The sequence below is a fragment of the Phascolarctos cinereus genome, unplaced genomic scaffold (genome assembly GCF_003287225.1).
Source record: "Phascolarctos cinereus isolate Bilbo 61053 unplaced genomic scaffold, phaCin_HiC Scaffold_2;HRSCAF=192, whole genome shotgun sequence".
NCBI classification, from domain to species: domain Eukaryota; kingdom Metazoa; phylum Chordata; class Mammalia; order Diprotodontia; family Phascolarctidae; genus Phascolarctos; species Phascolarctos cinereus.
Window position 1 is genome coordinate 393,679,521 of NW_027555625.1, and position 20,724 is coordinate 393,700,244.

The 20,724-nt window shown below is 38.6% G+C and overlaps 1 protein-coding gene across 1 annotated transcript in view; it reads right to left on the reverse strand.

Moving 5' to 3' along the window:
* PWWP2A (PWWP domain containing 2A) overlaps window positions 1–16,605 on the reverse strand; it is a 35,673-nt gene extending 19,068 nt beyond the window's left edge. The window contains 2 exon segments of the mRNA XM_020992360.2: window positions 15,873–16,252; window positions 16,254–16,605. Coding sequence (XP_020848019.2) covers window positions 15,873–16,252; window positions 16,254–16,484 — 611 coding nt within the window. The 5' untranslated portion in view covers window positions 16,485–16,605.
* Between the last annotated feature and the right edge of the window lie 4,119 nt (window positions 16,606–20,724).

Here is a 20,724-nt window from a genome sequence, read left to right on the forward strand (position 1 = left end):
GTTTTTAAAAATACAATTATAAGCAAGAATTCCTTTCTTACTTGTTCATTAAGGGAAAAAAAAAAGCTGTTCATTCTAACACCACCCTCCCTTCCCTCCACATGTCACCTCATTTTCCTGTGCATAGCTAGCTAAAAAGTATTCAGATTTCCCATGTTACTCCAAAATTTAAAAACCTTTAAGCATGCATTTTAAGGTGATTAATATTGTAAATGGTTCCCCTTCCACAGCAATGGTGCCTAACTTTAACATTCTGTGCTATAATGGAGAATTACATTCACTGAATAAGCAGGAAACATGGCTCTAGAAGTACACCTACAAATTTAAGAAATATCATCTAAAAGCTTTATCATTTCACAATAATATTTCCAAGATGATTATGCCTCCGACTACTCAAAACAAATCAGAGAATTCAGTCACAGCTTGCAAGTTTTCTAAATTAAGTCCCTTAATCGCATAAAATATTTAATGATCGACATAAAATATTTAACCCTGTGATTACATGAGTATAACAGAAATCAGAAATAACCACCTCAGAGCAGGGATACAAGCCCAAACCTCTGAATATGAATTCAGTCCAAGCTGCTAACATGCCTCCCTAATTAAACAAAAATTAAAATTTCGAATACCAGTAGAAGGCAATTTTATATATAGTATGTTATGATTTTGAGATCCTTGAACATCAAATATCATGACTTCCAGTCCCACCCAATTCCACACTCCTGTATCATCCCCCCCTTTCCTACTCTTCTCCATTTAAAAAACTGGAAAGTATGGATCTAATCACAACAAATACTATGACAACCAAAATCTCTCTATGGGGGAAAAGTCTGTTTCACTTTTTCAAAGCAATATTTGATACAATAGCTAGTTTTATGTATCACTTAGAGATATGCAAAGCGTTTTATATACATTATCTTGCTTTAGCTTCACAACAACCCTGTGAGCTAATAAGAATTTCATGTTTATTATCCCTCATTTTAAAGATAAGGAGGAAACCTAGGTTCCATGGTAAGAGATGATTTGCCATAATTACAGTGCTCCAAAGGCCTAACACTATATTGTTATGCCTCTCAATGAACCTCCATAATAAAAGCATTCTGAAAAGGATTTTGGATAACTTAGAATTTGGTATATCAGAATTTGATCTTTCTTACTTGCCACCCACACGGATATATAAAAATATTCCAACCTTGAAATCTGGCCCTTACCTACATGTTTTTGACTTTTCAGTCAATAAACATTTTTAAGTGCCTAATATATGCCAGGCACTGTGCTAAGTGCTAGAAATACAAATACAAAAAAGAAAGACAGTCCCTGCCTATATAATGAAGACAACACACAAAAAGAAACCAAAAGGGGGAGTAGAAAAGTATTCTTGTCCATAGCCAAAACTGGAGAGATACCCAAATGAACCTGCTGACTAAATCTAATACCAAAAAGTGAAAAGGTTGTTTATGAGGCCTTGTTTAAGCCTGGTCCACCAAATTACCTGGTTAAAGTCCTGATGTCTTCAAATGACAGCACTATAGCAAGCCATTATACACATCATGTCACGTGGCAAAATGGAATCTGGAATAGGTGGCCATAGTCTGCGTATCTGTTCCTCAAGATATATTTCCCTGATTGTAATCTTACCAATTAATCTTTTCCACCATTTTTTATAAGGAATAAACAAAGTGCTACAATATATTACTCATAGTGGGTATTTAAAAATATAGAAGGTAGAAGGTTTTTAATTTTCTGACTACATTAAACAAAGATTCACTCATGAAAAATGGACTATGAAATCTTGATATTTAAGTTTTTAAAATATAGTTAAGTCCTAACTTTACATTTTGGGTCCTAGTACAACATTGGAATGAAATTCAATAAACTTTCACATTAGCTGTCATTTACTCAATTAAGGATGGAAATGAACTAATAAAACTTTAGTAGTTTTTTTTCATGTTCATAAAAGCAAAGAAATGGTATGGGCAGAACTTTGGGGAGTTATTTTTTCTAAAATGCCTAAGTTGTCCTTTTTAAGGTCTTGTGAGCTTTCTTCCAATGGATATTTTGATATTAAGATCTTTCCCATATTATAAACTTTTACTCTTTTATCCCAAAGGTAATCTAGCCAATGATTTTTAGCCATGAAATCCATAAAACGATCTATGCTGTTATGGGTTTCTGCAGTAACACCGTTATTATTTGAAACAACTTTCCCTAAGCCTCAGTTTTTCCATGCCACTAAATTTATGTTATTAGTTTTGTAGTGTTCCATTGAAGAAATAAATAGGTACTATATAACTAAATATATCACTTGTATTACTAATACGTGGAAATAACCTTCATTTACCTTTTAAAAAGCACTGTACATACCATCTCAAGTTGACATTCAAAATAAGACTAAGAGGCAGCAGCTCAATGTTTATTGCCTTCATTTTACAGATAAATTAAGGTTCACAGGTAAATAAGGTCCTTCTTTCAATATATCATGCTCCCCTCTTATTCCTAAGGAACTTTAGAAAACCAAAATGTTGCCCATTTTGGAGTACAAAAACTATACATGTTACCTAATCTCAGGGTAATTACTAGTATATCATGTGTCCATTATAGGCAAATGGTTCCATAGAACCATTAACTCAACTTTCAAGATTTCTAAAAATCATATAAAAGGGAGAGGGAGGACCTCCTAATTTCTCTGAAATAATACAATCCTAAGATTTGCTCAACAGTCTAATCTTTTTCATTTAGAATAAAAATACAAGATTATCCATAATTCTAAGGACACAAACATTCAAGTAATGATAATTTTCCTACTATTTTTAGACCTTTTCCCATGTGGTCATTCATACCATAAGAATGGGAGTATGACTGGATTTTCCAAATGACAATACATAAAATGGTTCAAGTACCAGCCTACTGCAATAAGATTAATCTGAGTAAATGAAGAGATGGCTCATTAACACAATGGCAACTGAAGATATATAGAAAAGTTCTGATTTGTGTCAATGGAAGGAGCATTCACAATAAAATTACCATCTCTTTCAAACTATTAAAGTGGAAAACAACATTTACAAAGCCCTTCCTTCTCAACCATTCTGAGATATCATCATCCCCATTTTACAGACAAAGGAACAGACACAGAAAAGTGACTTGCCCTGGGTCTTATAGCGAGTGTCAGAGCCAAGACTTGAACCTCATTTAGTCTTATGACTCCAAGACCAGCAATTTCCAGTTTCTCCACAAAGTCATGCTGTTAATATCTTTGAAAAGCGTATTAAAAGCTTAATAAGACAAAAATGGCATTAATTCAATTTAGCATAATTATCATTAAGTGCCAGCTATGTTCAAGGCACTATTACAAGGTCAAGAAAGCTAGCTTTCTACTGAGAGGCACAATCTTGGTATCAGTAAATAAGCACAAAGCAATTTCAGAGAAGAGCAAGTACACGGTCTGGAGAACTCAGAAAACAGCTTCCTATAGGAAGTGGTACTTAAGGTGAGCCTTGAAAGTAGCTAAATATTCTAAAAGTCAGAAAGAGGGGGAACATTCCAGGTGCTAGGCCTGTACCAAGCCCAGAGTCTGCAGAAAGAATGCTCAGGAGGATCCATGTAGGCCATTTTAACCAGAGTGTAGTGGAATAACATGAATTAAGTCTCAAAAGCCAGGCTGTGAAAGGCTTTAAATGCCAGGCTGAGCAGTTTACATTTTATCCTAGAGGAAAAGAAACCACTTAAGATTTTTTTAATGGAGGAGTAACCTGCAATTTAGTAATATTCATTTTTCAGCAGTGCATAGTATTGTGCATTGCATAAAGGCTAGACTTTGAAGCAAGGAACCCAATTAAGGGGTTACAATAGTAGTTCAGGTAAAAAGTAAAAACAAAATTGAGTCTAGGTTAGTAGATGTGTAAGTAGAAACAGAAAGGAATACATGGAGAAAGAACATATGAGCTTTAGCAACTGACTGGATATATGGGCTCTGAAGACATTGCTCAAAAACTGGAATTTTAATAATGCTAAAATTATCCAAGAGTATCAAAATTAACTTTTAAATTTGAAAAAATTTTTTTAGTGAACTCACCTAGTTTCCCCCTGCAAATAGCATTTACAAACCCAATGACCAAACATAAGAAAGAGGTTTAATGGTATTCTTCCCAAATTACATAGGACTGGAAAAGACTGACTTATTTTGCCAGCAGCTAAGTTTTGCTTCATCTTTATAAGGTCAGAATTAAGTGTGTTGTATAATATGAATATCACTTAATTATTTAAGTTGCATAGAAAAATCTAGAAGGAATGCCTTCTAAATCCAATTAGAACCCTTAACAATCATATAAAATATAACTCAAAACACAAAGCATTACCAAGTTGTCTAAGTACCGTGGATTAGATCATTCCAGAGATCTTTATATAAAAGGCATTCAACAGAGTATTTATAACTATAAATAGCAGTTTTTAAAAACATTTTATAACCTCCAAAAAAACAGCAATTCTCCTTTTTTCTATAGTGTTCCATTTTAGGACAAATGGTAAAATAATGGAAAGGCAGACATGGTTAAGTGCTTAATATAGGTCAAATTGCCTTCAGCTCTACTTGTAACATAAGATGAAACACACCCTTGGGGTTTCTGTTGTTCCTAAGATATCTTGTACTTTAAGCAGCATTTGTCTTCTAGTAGAGCCTACGTTCAGAGAGGGAAGGCTTATATGGCTAAGAGACACTTTGCAACAAAGCTAGAGGTAAAGGCCTAGAAGTGATAGGCAAGGCAAAGAAAAGGAAAAATGAATCTATGGAAAAATGAGGGGGAAAAAAAGAGAGAACTAAAAATGATTAAGCAGTATATGCTATGTCAAATTAAAAAAAAAAGGTCTGTCTAGTATACCTCTATAACCTTCCAACTAATCCAATTAATTTAAAATTCAATACTTATTCTGGAGTTAACTATTTTTTAACAATTAGATGGAAAGAAGCTAAGTCTTAGTGCTACCTTGGTAAAAAGAGGGAAGAAGAAGATACTCAATAGATGGGCACATAATTCTTTCCAGAAGGTTCTATCACTGTCTCCCAAGTCAGAGTTTCTATAAGCAAACCAGCCCTGATAAAGGGCTATAATTCTAGCCACGTGTCACTCCCTCCTCTGTCCCCATTATTAAGGTCAACACAACACTTACTTTTGGAGATAGTCTGTAACACTTGAAATACACTTACTGACATAATGGTAAAAAGAAACAAACCAAAACACAATCAGCCAATAGGACTATTGTATGCCTTTAACAACCACAGATGTGTGCTCCTGACTCAAAGTCTTAAGTGGTATTGATGGTAAGGTACTGGTATGTTCAGATTGCTCATTAGCATTAGCCCCAAAGCAACCTCAATCCAATCATACTCTCAGACCTGGATCTAGTTTCCTCTAGTTGCTGTTTAGATCAATTTGTCCATGTTGAACTGATTTATCTTTACAGGCTTCACCCCAATTAAAACATTTTTTTCTAGTTAGCACAATTTTCTTTTAAGTATTAAACTAACTATTAAGAAATGGACAGAGGTTAGTAAACAGCTCAAGGCTCAAAAACAACATTAAGAGATTGGTTTTGCAGGCTTCCCAAAGGTAGTGGGTAGCAGACCACACCTCTCCCTTCAGCAAATAATAGAAAGATCAACAGAACACAAAAGGAACATATTTTCCTCCCAGAATTCACTGCTCTTAAGAGAAAGTACAAACAGTAAAGCTAGCTGGGTAGGAAAGCAGTATTTCATATTGAAACCTTGTTTAAAAATTTTCTCCTGATTTATTCCCTTTCAAGAAGTTTTCTACAAACTGCCTCATTTATTTAGAAGCATTAAAAATAATAAACATCACAAAATTAGCTGAAGCATATAAAGGCAATCTGACTTTAATATTTAGCTTACCCTGAATAAGGAGGTTTGCATTTATGCTAAGCATATTTAAGCCAAAGACTTTATCTCATTTTTTTACTTAAAACTCAAAATTTCTGAAAGTGCAATGACCAAATTTCACAAACTAAATTTACAGTTTCAAAAGAAATCATTTCCAGGGGAAAAAAAACCCCAAAATATTATTTCAGAATGTTATTAATTCAGATCTATTTACCAAGGCAATTAGATAGAGCCATAGACTGAGCACTGTGCCTGGAGTCGGGAAGACCAGAGCTCCAATTCGGCCTGAGACACTTTACTTGCTGTGACCTTGAGGCAAGTCACTGTCTGCCTCAGTTTCAACTGTAAAAGTGGATAATAACAAAATCTGCTTCCTATGGCAAAGAACTTCCTGTATATTTCCTAGCTTTCACAGTCTACACTTTGGTCTTGATAGAAATTTTTGCTAACCAAAAGTGCCTTTTTCCATAGTGCTAAGGTCCTAGTAACAATAATGATAATCATAATAGCTAGCATTTATATAGGCCTACAGGCAAAAAAAAAAGCTAGGAAATATAGATGAAGTTCTTTGTAAACCTTAAATATATAGGTGCTATTATGAGTAGACTACTAGCATAAGCTCGGCATTCAAACGAGGAACATACAACCAAAGCACAAACCTAGGAGCACCTAACAGATAAGCAGGCATGGTGTGTGAGGGCTTTGAAACAAGTTGCTGCCCTTGGGGAGCCTGCAGTAAGGGGGAGTGTGGGATACACAGATATTCTAAGAGATTAACAACAATTAAATAAATTATGTATTAAGTGCCTAGTAAAAGTAATAACTATAATTGAGAGTGGGACATTTTAAACTTCATACAAAAATACATAGAATAAGGCTTAAGTTTCCCTAATAACAAACTCTGTCTTCCTAATACTAAGCTTTAGGGAAAAAATAGTAATTTCAATCATTGATGATATACACTGTACCTGCCTAAGAAACTGGGGGTTAAGGCAAGATGGGAACCTTCCAATTTTCACTCCACAACCTCCTCGTTGTACATGCAATGAACCAGTTATGTAATTTCCTAAGAAATGTTTTGCATGATTTCACACATATAACTGATATCATATTGCTTGCCTTCTCAAAAGGTGGAGGAAGGGGTAGGGAGAATTTGGAACTCAAATTTTTTTTTTTACTGTTAAACATAAACAATATCCTGAGAAGGCTTTTTTCCAATCATTCAGGGAGAAGGACTTCTCACAAAGCTACCCAGTATTCATTCTGCACATATATTTTATGTGCTCATATTGTCTCTATTAAAATGTAAGCTCTTTGAAAGGACTGTTTCCACTGTCTCCCAAGAAAGCAAAAAAGCTATAACCAAAAAAATAACCCCACCCTTTAAGGCAAGGGTGGGGAGAGCACAGCAACTGGAGAGGGGTATCCACAGATAGATTTCAGGGGTCTATGAACTTGGATGAGGGAAAAGTTACATTTTCATTAACCTCTGATACTTATCGTTTCCTTCAATTATGAATTATTTAAAAAAAAACAACCTTCTGAAAAGGGGTCCATAGGCTTTGCCACACTGCCACAGGGGTGTGTGACACACAAAAAAAACTAAGAGCTCCTACTTTCAGGGCAAATCTATTTGACCATGGGAAGTTATTTTAAAGCAGAAAGCTTTCTTTTCATTACTCCCTCCACTGGAATCATAGGTAAGATGGCTAATGGTGGGTCAGACCTCATTTGTAGACAGTGGAAGAGCGTGATTGGTTTAAAGCTCCCAAACATGTGATTTCAGAACAACCCTTTAAAGAAAACAGGATACACTAGGAAATGAAATAAAATAACTTACTTTGTGTCAGGACTGTGCAAGAGACACTAAGGCAAAAATAATCCCTCAAAACAAACTTTACATTAGTCTTTCTCAAACAATATCCTCTCCAGAGTGCTTCATTCAGTATTTCCTGCTATTTCTAGTTGTGGGTTCTTATAAAATCAGCTTTAGGTAAGTAAAACCTGATTCCACTTTTCTGTCAAGAACGAAAACACTAATTCAGAAGAGGACATCATTGATTATTAACTAGGTACCCGACATTTCTTTTGAAAAATGAACACTTCCACAAAGGACCTTCTCTAATAACTGTAAACATTCACAAGAGTTTTCAAACATTTGGACAAAATACCATTAAGTTCTAACTTTGGACTTTTGGTTACCAATGACTAGTTTGGCCTTTCATTTTAGTTTTAATCTACTACAACAATGTAGGTGGGCTCAGTTCAAGAGTTAAGATATGACTGGATGAATATACCAACCATTAAAAGGATCAAATATTCCTCAGCAAGTGGTCATAAAATAAACCATCATCATTTTTTCAAACTAATTATGTCATTGATGTTTTACTTTAAAATTATGCACTCCTTAGTTTCTAGACAGCAATGAAAATTACAGGTTCTCTGAAGAACCAAAAACCAAATGGGGATTACAGTTTACCAAATACTGAGGTGTTCAAATCTCTTCCTTATACTCAGAAAATGACAGCTACGCAGCCTTTAACTTGGCTACTGGATGACTAGAGAGCCAACTTCAATGGTTAAGGTAGAATTCTTCTATCCTTGAAATTATTTTACTTGGAAATGCAGGGCCACAAGGGGGAAAGGGAAGGATTACAACTCCTGTAGAAATAGGAAATATAATTCCTACAGAAAATAACTCCAAACTACGAGACTTTAAAAGAAGTTGTTACTGGGCAGCTAGGTGGCGCAGTGCATAGAGCTCTGGCCTTGAAGTCAGGAGGATCTGAGTTCAAATCTGCACTCAGACATTTGACACTAGCTGGGCAAGTCACTTAACCCGGGTTGCCTCACCAAAAAGCAAAAGAAAAAAATTTTTTTAAGTTACCTTTAGGTAGATCTAAGTGCCATTTCTAGAAAGTACCAAACGCTCTCACAACCAAAAGTTCTGTAACTAAATGAAGCTGTCTAAACTGTAGTACATGTAGGTACATGTAAGTATATTAAAAGAAAGGTAAATGGTAAAGTGAAAAAGATAGAATAAGACAAACCACATTTGAGAAAATTCACCAAAGACCTGTTTTGAATGCTCATCTCACGGATGTGAACACTCCCACTCAACTCCACAGTACAGATTACAATTCACCTACTTCTAAAATAAGATCTGCCACCCTAAATTTCTATACTTTTTTGTATTACTTTTAAACATCCAAGAAAACATCCAAGAACATTCAAAGCAGTATAATTTAAAACATTTAGGTTATTCAGTATTCTTGCAAATGATAACCTAAAATATGTTCCCTTACTACTTGAAGTTCCACTGAGGATTAGGAATTTACTCATTTCTTTTACAAATATGCCACTGGAGCAAAACTTTTAAGACTTGCAATGTGCAGGTCAATGAAAATGAGAAATTTAGTTGACTTTTAAATGTTTTAAAGAAAATAATCCACTTCATAAATACAACTAACAGACCTTCAAAAACTCTCACACTGTTCACTTTTATAAATTTACTGAAAAACCTGCCACATTAACAATGAGTGTAAATACTATTTTTAAAAAATGAGTTGGTATAAATTGTCTCAAGAAACAGCATCGTGTAGAGGATGGAGAAGTGGCCTTGGAGCTAGTAAGACCTATATTCATTGTACAGCCTTGCACACTTAACTAGTTATAAGACTCGAGACAAGTCCCTTAACCTCAAGTTAATTAAGGCAACTCTCAGACTCTAAAAATTACAGAAGTTGGCAGGGGTAGTCTCTTCTTCTCAGAGTTCTCTATATTCACTATCATAGGTCTAGTTCTTATCACTACTCTCTTAAGTGCTTGTTGAAATGAGTAACATTACAATAAAAATGATCTTCTGTGAATCAAATAGGAAACCTAGCTGGATTGGATCTGGACAAATGCATATTTTGTTTTCTACTGATCCAAAAATGCCTGCTAGTGCAAAAAATCCATCTCTTTTAACATAAACATTATCCCTATGGTGACTCAATTGTGGAATACGACATCAAATTAATATAAATAACTCAAAAAGCAATGGAAGATCCATCGTGGACATACACAAGGGCTCATCAATTCACTGTGACAAATTTGTATGCCACAAACATTTTGTGAGATACTATCGGCGATATGTGTTAATGGAAGAAGAGATGGGTCATGGCCAATCACTGACAACAACAGATAAATAATTTAAATGAGATACATTGGTACTTCTGAGATACTTAAAGAACGAGGAGGTCTCAAACATACTTTATGGAGGACAAATGGGAAAACTGACAAAAATCAGACAGGACAAGAAATTTCAATTTACTTTGTTAAAAGTAGTATTCAACTGAAATTCTAAAATAACTTGCACTTCAAAGTCTCTTTTATGGACTGCATAACAAATATAAATTCCAAAAAGCTTTGGTGTTTTGTTTAATTTTTAATGTGATTAAGCTAATCATTTTACTTTATAAAATGCTCTATGTAATGAGAATGAATACAAATTATCATCCTAACAATTTTGTTACATCACACTAAGAGTAGAGGGGGCATAGGCCTCTGAGTCAGGATTAGAACTAGGTTCAAAAGTCTCTTCCCTCTGACATACTGGCTATGTGGCTCTAGACAATACAGAATGCTCCCAGTGCACCAAGGCAGTTTTTTATGACCCCAAGTTGCAGGAAAGATGTTAGCTGATCTGCATCGGCAGAAAAGGAGCCAATGAAATCATAGGTCTAGATATCTCCCCTCAAGCTTTTGTTTCTGTTTTTCTCACATGTACACACACACAGAGGGTCTTAGATTTAGAACTGAAAGGGACCTTAAGAGGCCATCTAATCCAAATGCCTTTATACTATAGATGAAGAAACTGAGGTCCACAGAAGTGAAGTGACTTCCTCAAAGTCACACAGGCATTCAGGGGCAAAAACCAGCACATGAATGCATGTTTTGATTCTAAAGCCAGCACTCATCCCATTGTACTATGCCTGGCACAATAAAATATCATTTTCTTACTTTTATAAATTATTTTAGATTTTTAAAATACTGTTAAAATTCCAAGAATTCACCTACATGCCGAGGCCCTTGCAACTTTTGAGTATTCCGCCTCCAACAAATGGTCACATGTAATAATAAAATAGTAGCATCCATAGTACAAAATGACTACATGCTCAATGCGAAAAGCGCATTGATGTCCAATGTGTCTTAGCAGTGGGTCCTAAGACTATTTTTGAACAAGAAAATGTTTTGCATGTGCCCATTATATTTTATGCCAAAAGACAACTTAGGAGTTTCAGATCTGGATGCAAAATAACAGTAATTTTTTAAAGGTTTAAAACAAAACCCAACGATAAAATTCAAGCAAACTAAGGTCCATGTTCTCAACCTTGCTGTTGCCTTAGTTTACACTAGGGATACTACTACTCACTGCTTCACCAGACTGGCTGCATATAATTCCCACCAAAAGTAAGGCTAGTGCACCATGGTCTCTGCAAAAAAAAAAAAATCATTTCTTGATTTATTATTTTGAAATATATGTGACCTAACAAACTTGTTAAAATTGAGTCTGCTACAAATGATATCTAAAAATATCTACAATGTCAATGCTTCTCTTTAAAATACAAAACCTGCCAATCAAAATTTGAATCTTCCCTAAAGGTAGAAATTTTGGTCTCATTTAAGGTATAATGGAATTAAGATTCTTTAGACAGGAATTGCCTTGGTAAACTCTTTAGTTTATGCTAGGTGAAATTTTTTTTTTAATTTAAAAAGCTGAAAGAGGACTTGCTAATTACCTAGGTAAGGCCATTTATCACACAGAAGGAAACTGAGGACCATATGTATTAATTATGACTCACCCAAAAATCAAACAGCTAAACAACTAAATTAGTTACATAAATAAAACTGTAACTCAAACTTCTGGATACCAGGCTATTGCTCTACCACATCTGTGTTACTATAAAATTCCAACATGTATATATGCTATTTTTAAAAAGAAAGTGTTTAAGTTACTTGCTCTTACTTTCACAAGGTTAAGCCTGCAGAGTTTACTACTATGAAAGTTGTTTCCTCATATAAATAAATTCAAAAAATTATTACTATAAAAGTAACCTGGGACCACAGGTAGCCTAAGTATTTAAGTTCTAAAGGATACACAGCAGCATCATTCTTTCACACAATAAGCAGCCCATTCTGCCTTCAAAGTATTCAATATCTGTGTTAGGGAAGATAACATTAAGATATTACCCCGTATTTATACATTTCATTTTCAGCTTTTCAACGGCTGATTATGCCCCATTGCATTAAGAGTACTCCAATGGATGGGATAAGGGAAAAAAGCAAAGAGACAAGTGTCCATGAGAAATGAAACAGTATTACAACAAACGCTTTCTCTCCCCTAGCCCCTCCTAAAAAAGAAAAAAACAAAAAGTAGCTTACAAGAGATTGGTCAGTTTGGCACAACTATTTATTCAGATTTACTCAGTGAGAAGAGCTCACTGAAAATGAGGCAGCCATTGGTTTTGGAAGATTAAAGAGAAAAACAGAAATACTCACACATACAGAATTTGATGCTTTTACTCACTGAATGAACTCAAGAAATTTCTTTTACTGACTGGCATTCAACTAACTTCATTCATGTTGCCTTCTATCTGAAGGGAAATCTGTCCATTATCTGGCCCTTAGTGCCATGGCAAAATGGAACAGAAAGGCCTGGCTCTGTGGCTTATGCCTAACTGTATTCCATGCTACATGGAGGAAGGGACCAGTGGAATACCCAATTTCTATAGTTCTGAGCTACAGTAGGACCAAAACAGAATGGGTCTTCACACTAAGTCCAGCACTAATATGGTGAGCCCTTCTCCCTCCAAGGAGCAACTAGTGGCTGCCTAAGGACATAGGGAAAGATACTTTTAGCCTAGGTGAGACAAAAAGATCCAGTCTCCTCCCCACCAAAACAAACAACATGTAATAGACCGTTTCACCATTTCCAGTCCCCAGTGAATTTCCGTTTGCTTTGTTTGCTATTTTGAAGAAGAGTTCCTTATGCCCATTACTTCATGCTTATTTCTACTGGAAGCCCAATTACTGTTTTTAATTTTGACTAAAAGTTTATAGTCTTGGTGGGAACTAAAGAAAAATAACTCACTAACATAAAATAGCTGTAGCCACAGATGGCTATATATAAAAGTGCTAAAGGATTTAAGCATTTAAAAAATCAATTAAGAAAAAAAACTTTTTCATATTGGTTTTTAAATGGAGCAACTCACCCCCCAAAAAATAAAGGGCTACACTCCTCACTTTGACCTCTTAGCTTCTTTAAAGGCTCAGCTCAAGTGCATTCTCAAAGTTATAATGTTACCTCCTAAATCTTTAAATTATCCTGTATATCCTTATCTATGTTTGATGACCTCTCCCCCAACAGAATTTAAGCCAAGATTATTTTGTACCCCTAAACTCAGCTCAAACACCATATCCTATAGGCTTTCGCTATGAAATTACACGAATGAGCATTCTCTCCCCCCCCATTTACTTAGTAAACATATTACATTCACTTATCCATAGGCTTCCCTCCAGCAGAAAAAAAAAACCCTCCTGTTTTGCTAGTCTTCAATACCCCCTCCAGGGTCTAACACCAAGCTTTAGTAAAGAGGCTTTTGATAACTGCCCATTGGATTGGGTCTGCCCTCTTAGTGGTTGCATCAAGACTCATTCAATTTTCATTTATCAGACATCTACTTTGTCCAAGGTGCTGATTGTTCAGAACAATTCTTAACTAGAAACCATGTCATTTCCCTGCCACTGACCTCCATCCCCAAACCAAGCTTCCAGAGGGCAGTCAACTCGATCCTATAAACCTGGCACCAACTACGCATTCCAAATATTACTGAAAGAATACATTTGAAAACGTAGTTGGTTCAATTCCCCAGGTTCATTGGCTAGAGGACTTTTTTGTTTTTACATCAACATTTCCTGGTAAAATTTATTCACCAATCTCAAAAAAAATAGTCCACTGCAAAAGCTAGAAGTGGAAAGTGATTCTCCCAAGCACATACTCAAGAATTTTTTTTAAACTAAAAAATATATTACCCTAATATTTTAAAAAGACTAAACCAAAATAATCACTACCATCTCAGGCCTAAAAACACACGGATCCTGTTTACAGGAGCAACTTACCTTTTTGTACCTTCCTTTTGCAGATATTAAGTCCAGAGTCTCACAATCATTGGTCCTCTGTTCTGCTTTATTCAATAGCATACACACTGCTGACTGATTTCTACTGCAAAAGCTAGTAAATCAATCTGCAACAATTCCAGTCTCTTTTTCTACCATGCCTACTTTCCAACACCAGAAACAAAGTAAAAAGTCGCATTTTTAAAAGTTTAAAATTACTACAAGACAGCAAATAATTGTGAAGCCTCTTGGTCTTTACCTAAAATTTAATATTGCGGGAGGCTTTTTCATGCTATTTTCAAGATCATAATTTACGTCTGTTTTTAAAATGCAGTTTTATGTCAGGTTTTTGTTGGGGGGGAAGAGGATTTTGGGTAGGAGGGCAGGGAGAAATGGACATTCTAATGAAAAGGGACAAACTCATGAGCCATTTAGAAGCAGGTGAGATACCATCAACAGAATGTATGCTGTTGAAAGAAATAGAATGGAGAGCCATGAATGAGAGGCTCTGTACTTCAGATCTGCAAAAGAAGGGAATAAAAAAGTTAACACTGAACTTGTAAATAGATCACCTATTTCACCTTTACAATGTATACTTAAGTTAGATATACAAACAGATGTAAATTAGAAGCTCTGGTTACAGTTAGATTTTGTTGAAGTTACGGGTCCAAAAATTTCAATCTTCCAATTTAAAAATATGCACCCTTAACCACAATTTTCAACACGCATAGACATTTACCATGACTACTCCACTGCCAATCCTTCCTCTTTTCCTCCTTCAATTTCAACATTATTAAGCACAACTTTGTGCTTGAACACTGTGAGACACTGATGGAGGTAGTAAGGGTTAAATAATAATACGAGATCCCTGCCCTCATGGAGGCTCACAAGATAGCTTTCTAGAGGGCCCAGAGAAATCTTATCATATCTGTTTGTCTTTTTTCTTAAATCTTTCCATAAGGAATACCATCATTTTAAATTTTTCTTTGGGGCCAAATAAAATGAAAGTGCTTACAGAAATGTTAAGTCTGCATCATAAATACACATGTGCATAATTCCTTTCCTTGTAGTTAGATCTAGTTTAACAGAAACATCCACTTGAAATCTAGAAGTACCTTGTTCAACTTATAAGAATCCCCACCCAAGGTTCGGTCGAGCTAACATCTCCAGCCTATTAAATGGATTTTACCTTATGTTCCCTAAATAATTTAAGGTTGATGAGGGGAGAGATTTGGTTTTGATATTTGTCTATCAAATCACCTCAACTGCATCATAATCATACCCAGGGTTACCCCACCCAAAGGTCCTCCCAAGACCATCTAAATGAAGGTACTTCAGAACTTCACCCCCCTAGAGATGCCCTCTTCCAAGGGCGAGATGCCGTACCTGTCCCATTCCAGACGCCTCCAAGACAGAATAAATCGGAGGAGGGGAGAGAGAAACATTCTTGAGCCCCTCCTGAAAGGGGGTTAGAGAAAAGTGGCTTTGTGGAGTCAGCTTCCCCACTGACCAGCCCCCCCCTTTCGCCCCCACCCCCGTCCTCCCGCCCCTTCCCCGGGCGGGGTGTGAAAAGCGCCAGCAGAGAGGAGGTCTAGGCGCTGAGCCCCGGCGAGGACGGGGGCCGGGGCCAAGAGGCAGCCCAAGCTTGGTGGGCTCCCCCGCCTTCCCTCCCGGGCGCGCTCTCGCAGCCCAGCCTCCCTCGCCGGCGCTCCGAGCACGTTGCCCGAGGGCCGGCCCCGGGCAGCGCCCGCAGCCGCATGGGCAGACAAGGGGGCGGGAGACGGGTCCGCCGCGGGGGTCCCCCACCCGGGAGCGGTACCTTTTGGACAGATCCATGAGGACCCCCGAGAACAGCTTCTCCCCGAGGCGGAAGGACACCACGAGCGCGTCCTCGATGATGTGGTCCAGGGTGACCCGCACCTCCGAGCCCGGGATCAGCTGAGCCACGGCCGAGTCCCCGCCCGCCGGCGGGAGCAGCGCCGGGGCCGCGGGCTGGGGCTGTGGCGGCGGCGGCTCCTCGGGAGCCGGCTCCTTCCCCTCCTCCGGCGGCGGCGTCAGGGGCTCGGGTCCCCGCGGGGCTGTCGTCGCCTCCCCCTCCTCCGTCGGTTCTCTTTCCTCAGGACGGGCGGGAGGTTTCTCCTCGGGCTCGAGCCTCGGAGAGTCGGGCTCGGGCCCCCGCCGCCCCGGCACTCCGGGCGGGCTCCCCCGGCGGCGGCAGCGGCAGCGGCGGCTCGTCGGCCTGAGGAGCGGGCTTGCCGTCCGCCTCGTCAAGCACCAGGGCTTCGGTGGCGGTCACAGGCAGGGGATCGGTGCCGGCCTCGGCGCCCGCCTCGCTGCCGGGGATGGGCTCCATCTCTGGCTCGGCCTCGCCGGCGCCCCCCTCCCCCGGGGACGCTGCAGTCGCTGCCGCCTCCGCAGCCACGGCCGCCATTTTCTTTCTGGCTTCTCCTCCTCCGACTCGGGCAGCGGCGACGACGGCGGCGGCGGCGGCGGCGGCGGCGGCAGCGGTAGCGCTGGGTTCCAGGTCCTTCCCCTCCCTCCTTCAGAGAAGCACTTCCCGCCCCTTTTCGTCTCCGTTCCTCTATGCCGCTGCGCCACTGGCTGCCTCTCACGCCCCGCCCACAGATAGAGCGATCAATTGGTCGGATTGGATGCCCATCACTTTATCGAGTCTCCACCCGGAGCGGGAACTTCTCATTGGCCGATCGAGTTGTCAAACGTCGAGGGTTAAGCGATGGAGTGGGAAGGCGGGCTCAAAACGGGAAAAGAAGAGAGAGGAAAGAAGCAAGGCGTGGGGCTGGAGGGTCTGCCAAGTTTTCTATTGGCTGGAGGAGAGAAATTAGGGGTCTCGTGGTTTGTCGCTGTATCTGTCCATTCCTCTGCTTGCGTCCAAGCGGAGGGGCAAAGGAGGGAATCACATGGCTCGCCAGTCATTTCAGAGGCGCCGAGGGGAGGGGTAGGAGGACAAGGTGGGGTAGCAGAAGAGGGGAGGGAGAGCGGTTCCCATGATGCACTGCACCACACCCTTAGAATAAATGTTATTTCTAGGCACGGATCTATGTGGCTTCAAATTTGGGGCACGATGCGCTTGTTTGGGGAGTGAGCCAAAGTTTGGTAATCTTAGGACCGCGAAGAAACCTTTAAAAAGGGACTTCTCCCTACACATGTCTTCGTCTTATTTCTCTACAGAGAAAGAAGTGGGGGTTTTTGCACAAATCTTTGGGCAAAAATGAACTGGGTAGGGCCTGATGTTCCTGGGCATTTCAGAATGAAAAGACTGTCCCCAAGAAGCCCAGCTTCAGTCTCCAAGTATACACGGTGTTCTTTGCATTTGGGCATCTTTTTGCTTCCCAGGTTCACAGCACAATGGAAACATCAGTCTCCTTTCTCCATCAAGTGTACAGTTTTTACCTCATATTCCTCGTCTCCTGTACCCACTTGTCTTAACCACCCTTTCCCCTTTCTCTTTGCCTATGTTCGATATGCCTGGAAAAGTCTCCTTTCTTCCAAGTTCCACCTCAAAACCTACTCTGCTTTTTAAGGTGACACACACCACCAAAAAAAGGAGGCGGTTTAAATCAGACACTTTGAAGGAATAGAAAAGAGAGAATGAAGATCATCTCCAGGGAAGGAAAACAAAATTCTGAATTGAAAATTTACTCAGAATGAGCATCATGGTCTATGTAAGAGAAATATTTCATGATACTTGTATGAGAACTCATTCTTTGGCCTGCAGCCCCTGGGAAATACTGAAAAAGATCACTACTACAATTAAGGTTCTTTTTACAATTAAATTTGATAAAATGTGAGATCATTCTGTATTTCACTCTGGATGCTTAATGAATTGTACATAAAATATTGTCTTTTTTCTTTAATAAAGCTTTCAGAGCTAAGTTTCTGTGCTGCCATTCAGAATCATGCTACATGGTATCCCATGGTGAGAAGGCAGTTTCCTGGTTACCTCCTTGTGGTGACTAAACAGCTACTTTGTGATGAAGCCTTTACTTGGATCATTTTCCAAGGACATATAAAATGGAGCACCAAAACACTACTATTATTATGTCAGTCCCTAGAACCATAACCTATTAGAGCTGGAAAAGACCTTTGAGATCATCTAGTGCAATCCTCTCATTTTATAGATGAGGAAACTGCAGCTTAGATTTGTTACATGCCCAAAGTCAACAACTAGTAAGTCACAGAGCCAGGATTCAAACCTGCTTCCTCTACCTTGAAATCCAACATCCTTTCCCATCCATCATAGTTGGAATCCCAACTACAGTATTTACTAAATATCTTACCATGGTTAAATCACTTAACCTCTCTGAGCCCCAATTTCCTCATTAGTAAAATATAAGTAATATTTTTACTGTATGCTCTACAGGGTTGTTTTGTAAGGAAAGAGCTTTGTAAATTTTAAGAGTGCTATATAGATTGGTTATTATTATTATCCAACCTTATTTCCAACTTTATTTCATGGCCTGTAGCAAGGATGAAGAATAACATGCTCAATGCCACCCAAGTACCACAAAAGTGGGATACCAGAAGGCTTCCAGTACATTGGGTATGGAGTTTTTTTGGAAAAACATGGGCAGTATTCACACAGGATGGAAAGACATTGATTACCATCTGCACTGCATTAGAGGCAGTACCCACATGAGGTCACAGATCTATTGTAGTAAATCCTACTTTTCAAACTACAGACCAGGCAAATCCATAAAATCTCTTCATGGTCCTCTATACAGGCTATCCTTATTTCAGCCTCCATGTTTTTGCTTCTACTGTTCCCTCTTGCCTGGGATTCCTTTCCTCTTCTTCCCTTATCTTATCCCTAAAGACCTATATAAAGTTGTTGTGTTTTTGTTTTTGTTTTTAGCAAACTACATGAAATCTACCTCTGCTCTTCTGAATTGTATAATTCTCTGAACTTCCCTAGCATTTTAGTCAACAATTCTCAGGCTAACCTTTCTATGTACTCCAATTATTCTGTTTTGGGGACTAGTTCTGGTTTAATTATATTAAAAGCCTCTTTGGAGAAGGGATCACATTTTTGTTTTGTTTTTCTATTTTTGTCTTTCTGTACAGTGATGGGCATGTATCAAATACTCACTAAATATTCATTAACTTATGGAAGGTGCTCTGCATTGCCTCTTGAAAAGACACCTAAGCACGCCAGGGGCTGTAAGCCAAAGTTTCTGAGCAACAAATGGAAGCCTTGGTTAAAGAGATGTGAATAGTGCTGGAGACAGCCTCATAAACCTGAAGCCAAAGATGTAGTGTGATAGAATGGAAAGCCTTCCTCATACAAGACCCAAAGGACCTGAGTTGTTCTTGACTCTGTTACTTACTGACTTTCTATATAATCAGTGAACCTCTCTGGGAAAAGCATTTAACTTCTCTTAGCTTTATTTTTCTTATTTGTAAAATAGGGACAATATCTGTTTTACAAGGTGATACTTAAAAGTGCTTTGTAAATTCTAAAGCACTGTAGAAATTTGAGATTTATTTTAACATGGCTGTGTTCTGTGTCTTAGCAAACAAAGGTATTCTGTCTAATATGTCTGATGTATGAAAATACAGAACTTGAAAACTGAAGCATAGCAGGAATTTATCCATTCCATAAAAATTTGCTTTGCATTTCCTATATTCCCCACTCGCTACCTGTGCATTTGCACAGCTAAGAGCAAACACAGGAACTGAGTATAAAATGTTATTTTAAATCATTTGTTCTTGTTTCTATATCAAATTTCTGCCTCTTGATCTGAATTTCTTTTCCTTCGATTCAGTGAGGGTAGCTTTGAAACTGTTATGCTCCTCTGAGTTGAGTGTTTCCTAGGATTAGATGTGGCATGTGCTGTCCCCATTCAAAATGTACAAGTCTTTGGAAAGACTGCATTTTCAGCTCTCTTTTGCTTTACAACCAATTGCTTTCTGGTGTGTGTGTGTGTGTGTGTGTGTGTGTGTGTGTGTGTGTGTGTGTGTGTGTGTGTGTGTGTGTGCATGCCCGTGCTGAGTGAAGGAAAGAAGCTACTCCTGTAAGGTTTTGCAAGGACTCTAAATGATTCATAAAGAGCTTTCAGATTCAAGGAGGACAGATGCAGGAACTAGGTCTCTTCTTTTTTTTTTCTTTTTTCATTTGATGGGAAGAGGAAAATTCTAGAAGGTGGACTGTTGCTTAGGAAGTGGCATTTCCACTAAAACCTGGTTCCCAAGTAGCTTCAGCCCAGTAAACCAGGATGGTACATGCTGTGGATGCTGAAAAAGGAAGTGAAGGGGAAAAGATGCCAGTTCCTCCATAGCTTCTTTGTTCCAATGACCTTGAAGTGGCTCTGCAGTCTTCACAGTATTGCAAGAAAATAAGTGTTAGGAGCCAGAGGCTGCTCCTCCCTGGGTTCAATTGCCACAGTGGCTTCTCTCTGAAGTCACCAAATCCTGTGCTCTTAACATCATGGAATCTCACAACTAGAAGAAACTAAAACGATAATTTAACCTTCTTTGCCATTCATTCATAATGTCATTACCTAGGGTTTCTCATTCTTTGAGGAGCTCAGAGCCCTCTGAGATCTCACTCTTGTAGAGCTAAAGAGAATGTGAATATGGGACGTGGGAAGACTGAGACTTGAAGAAATCAAGTGACATATCTAGAGTTTAGAACAACACAGAGCTAGCTAGTT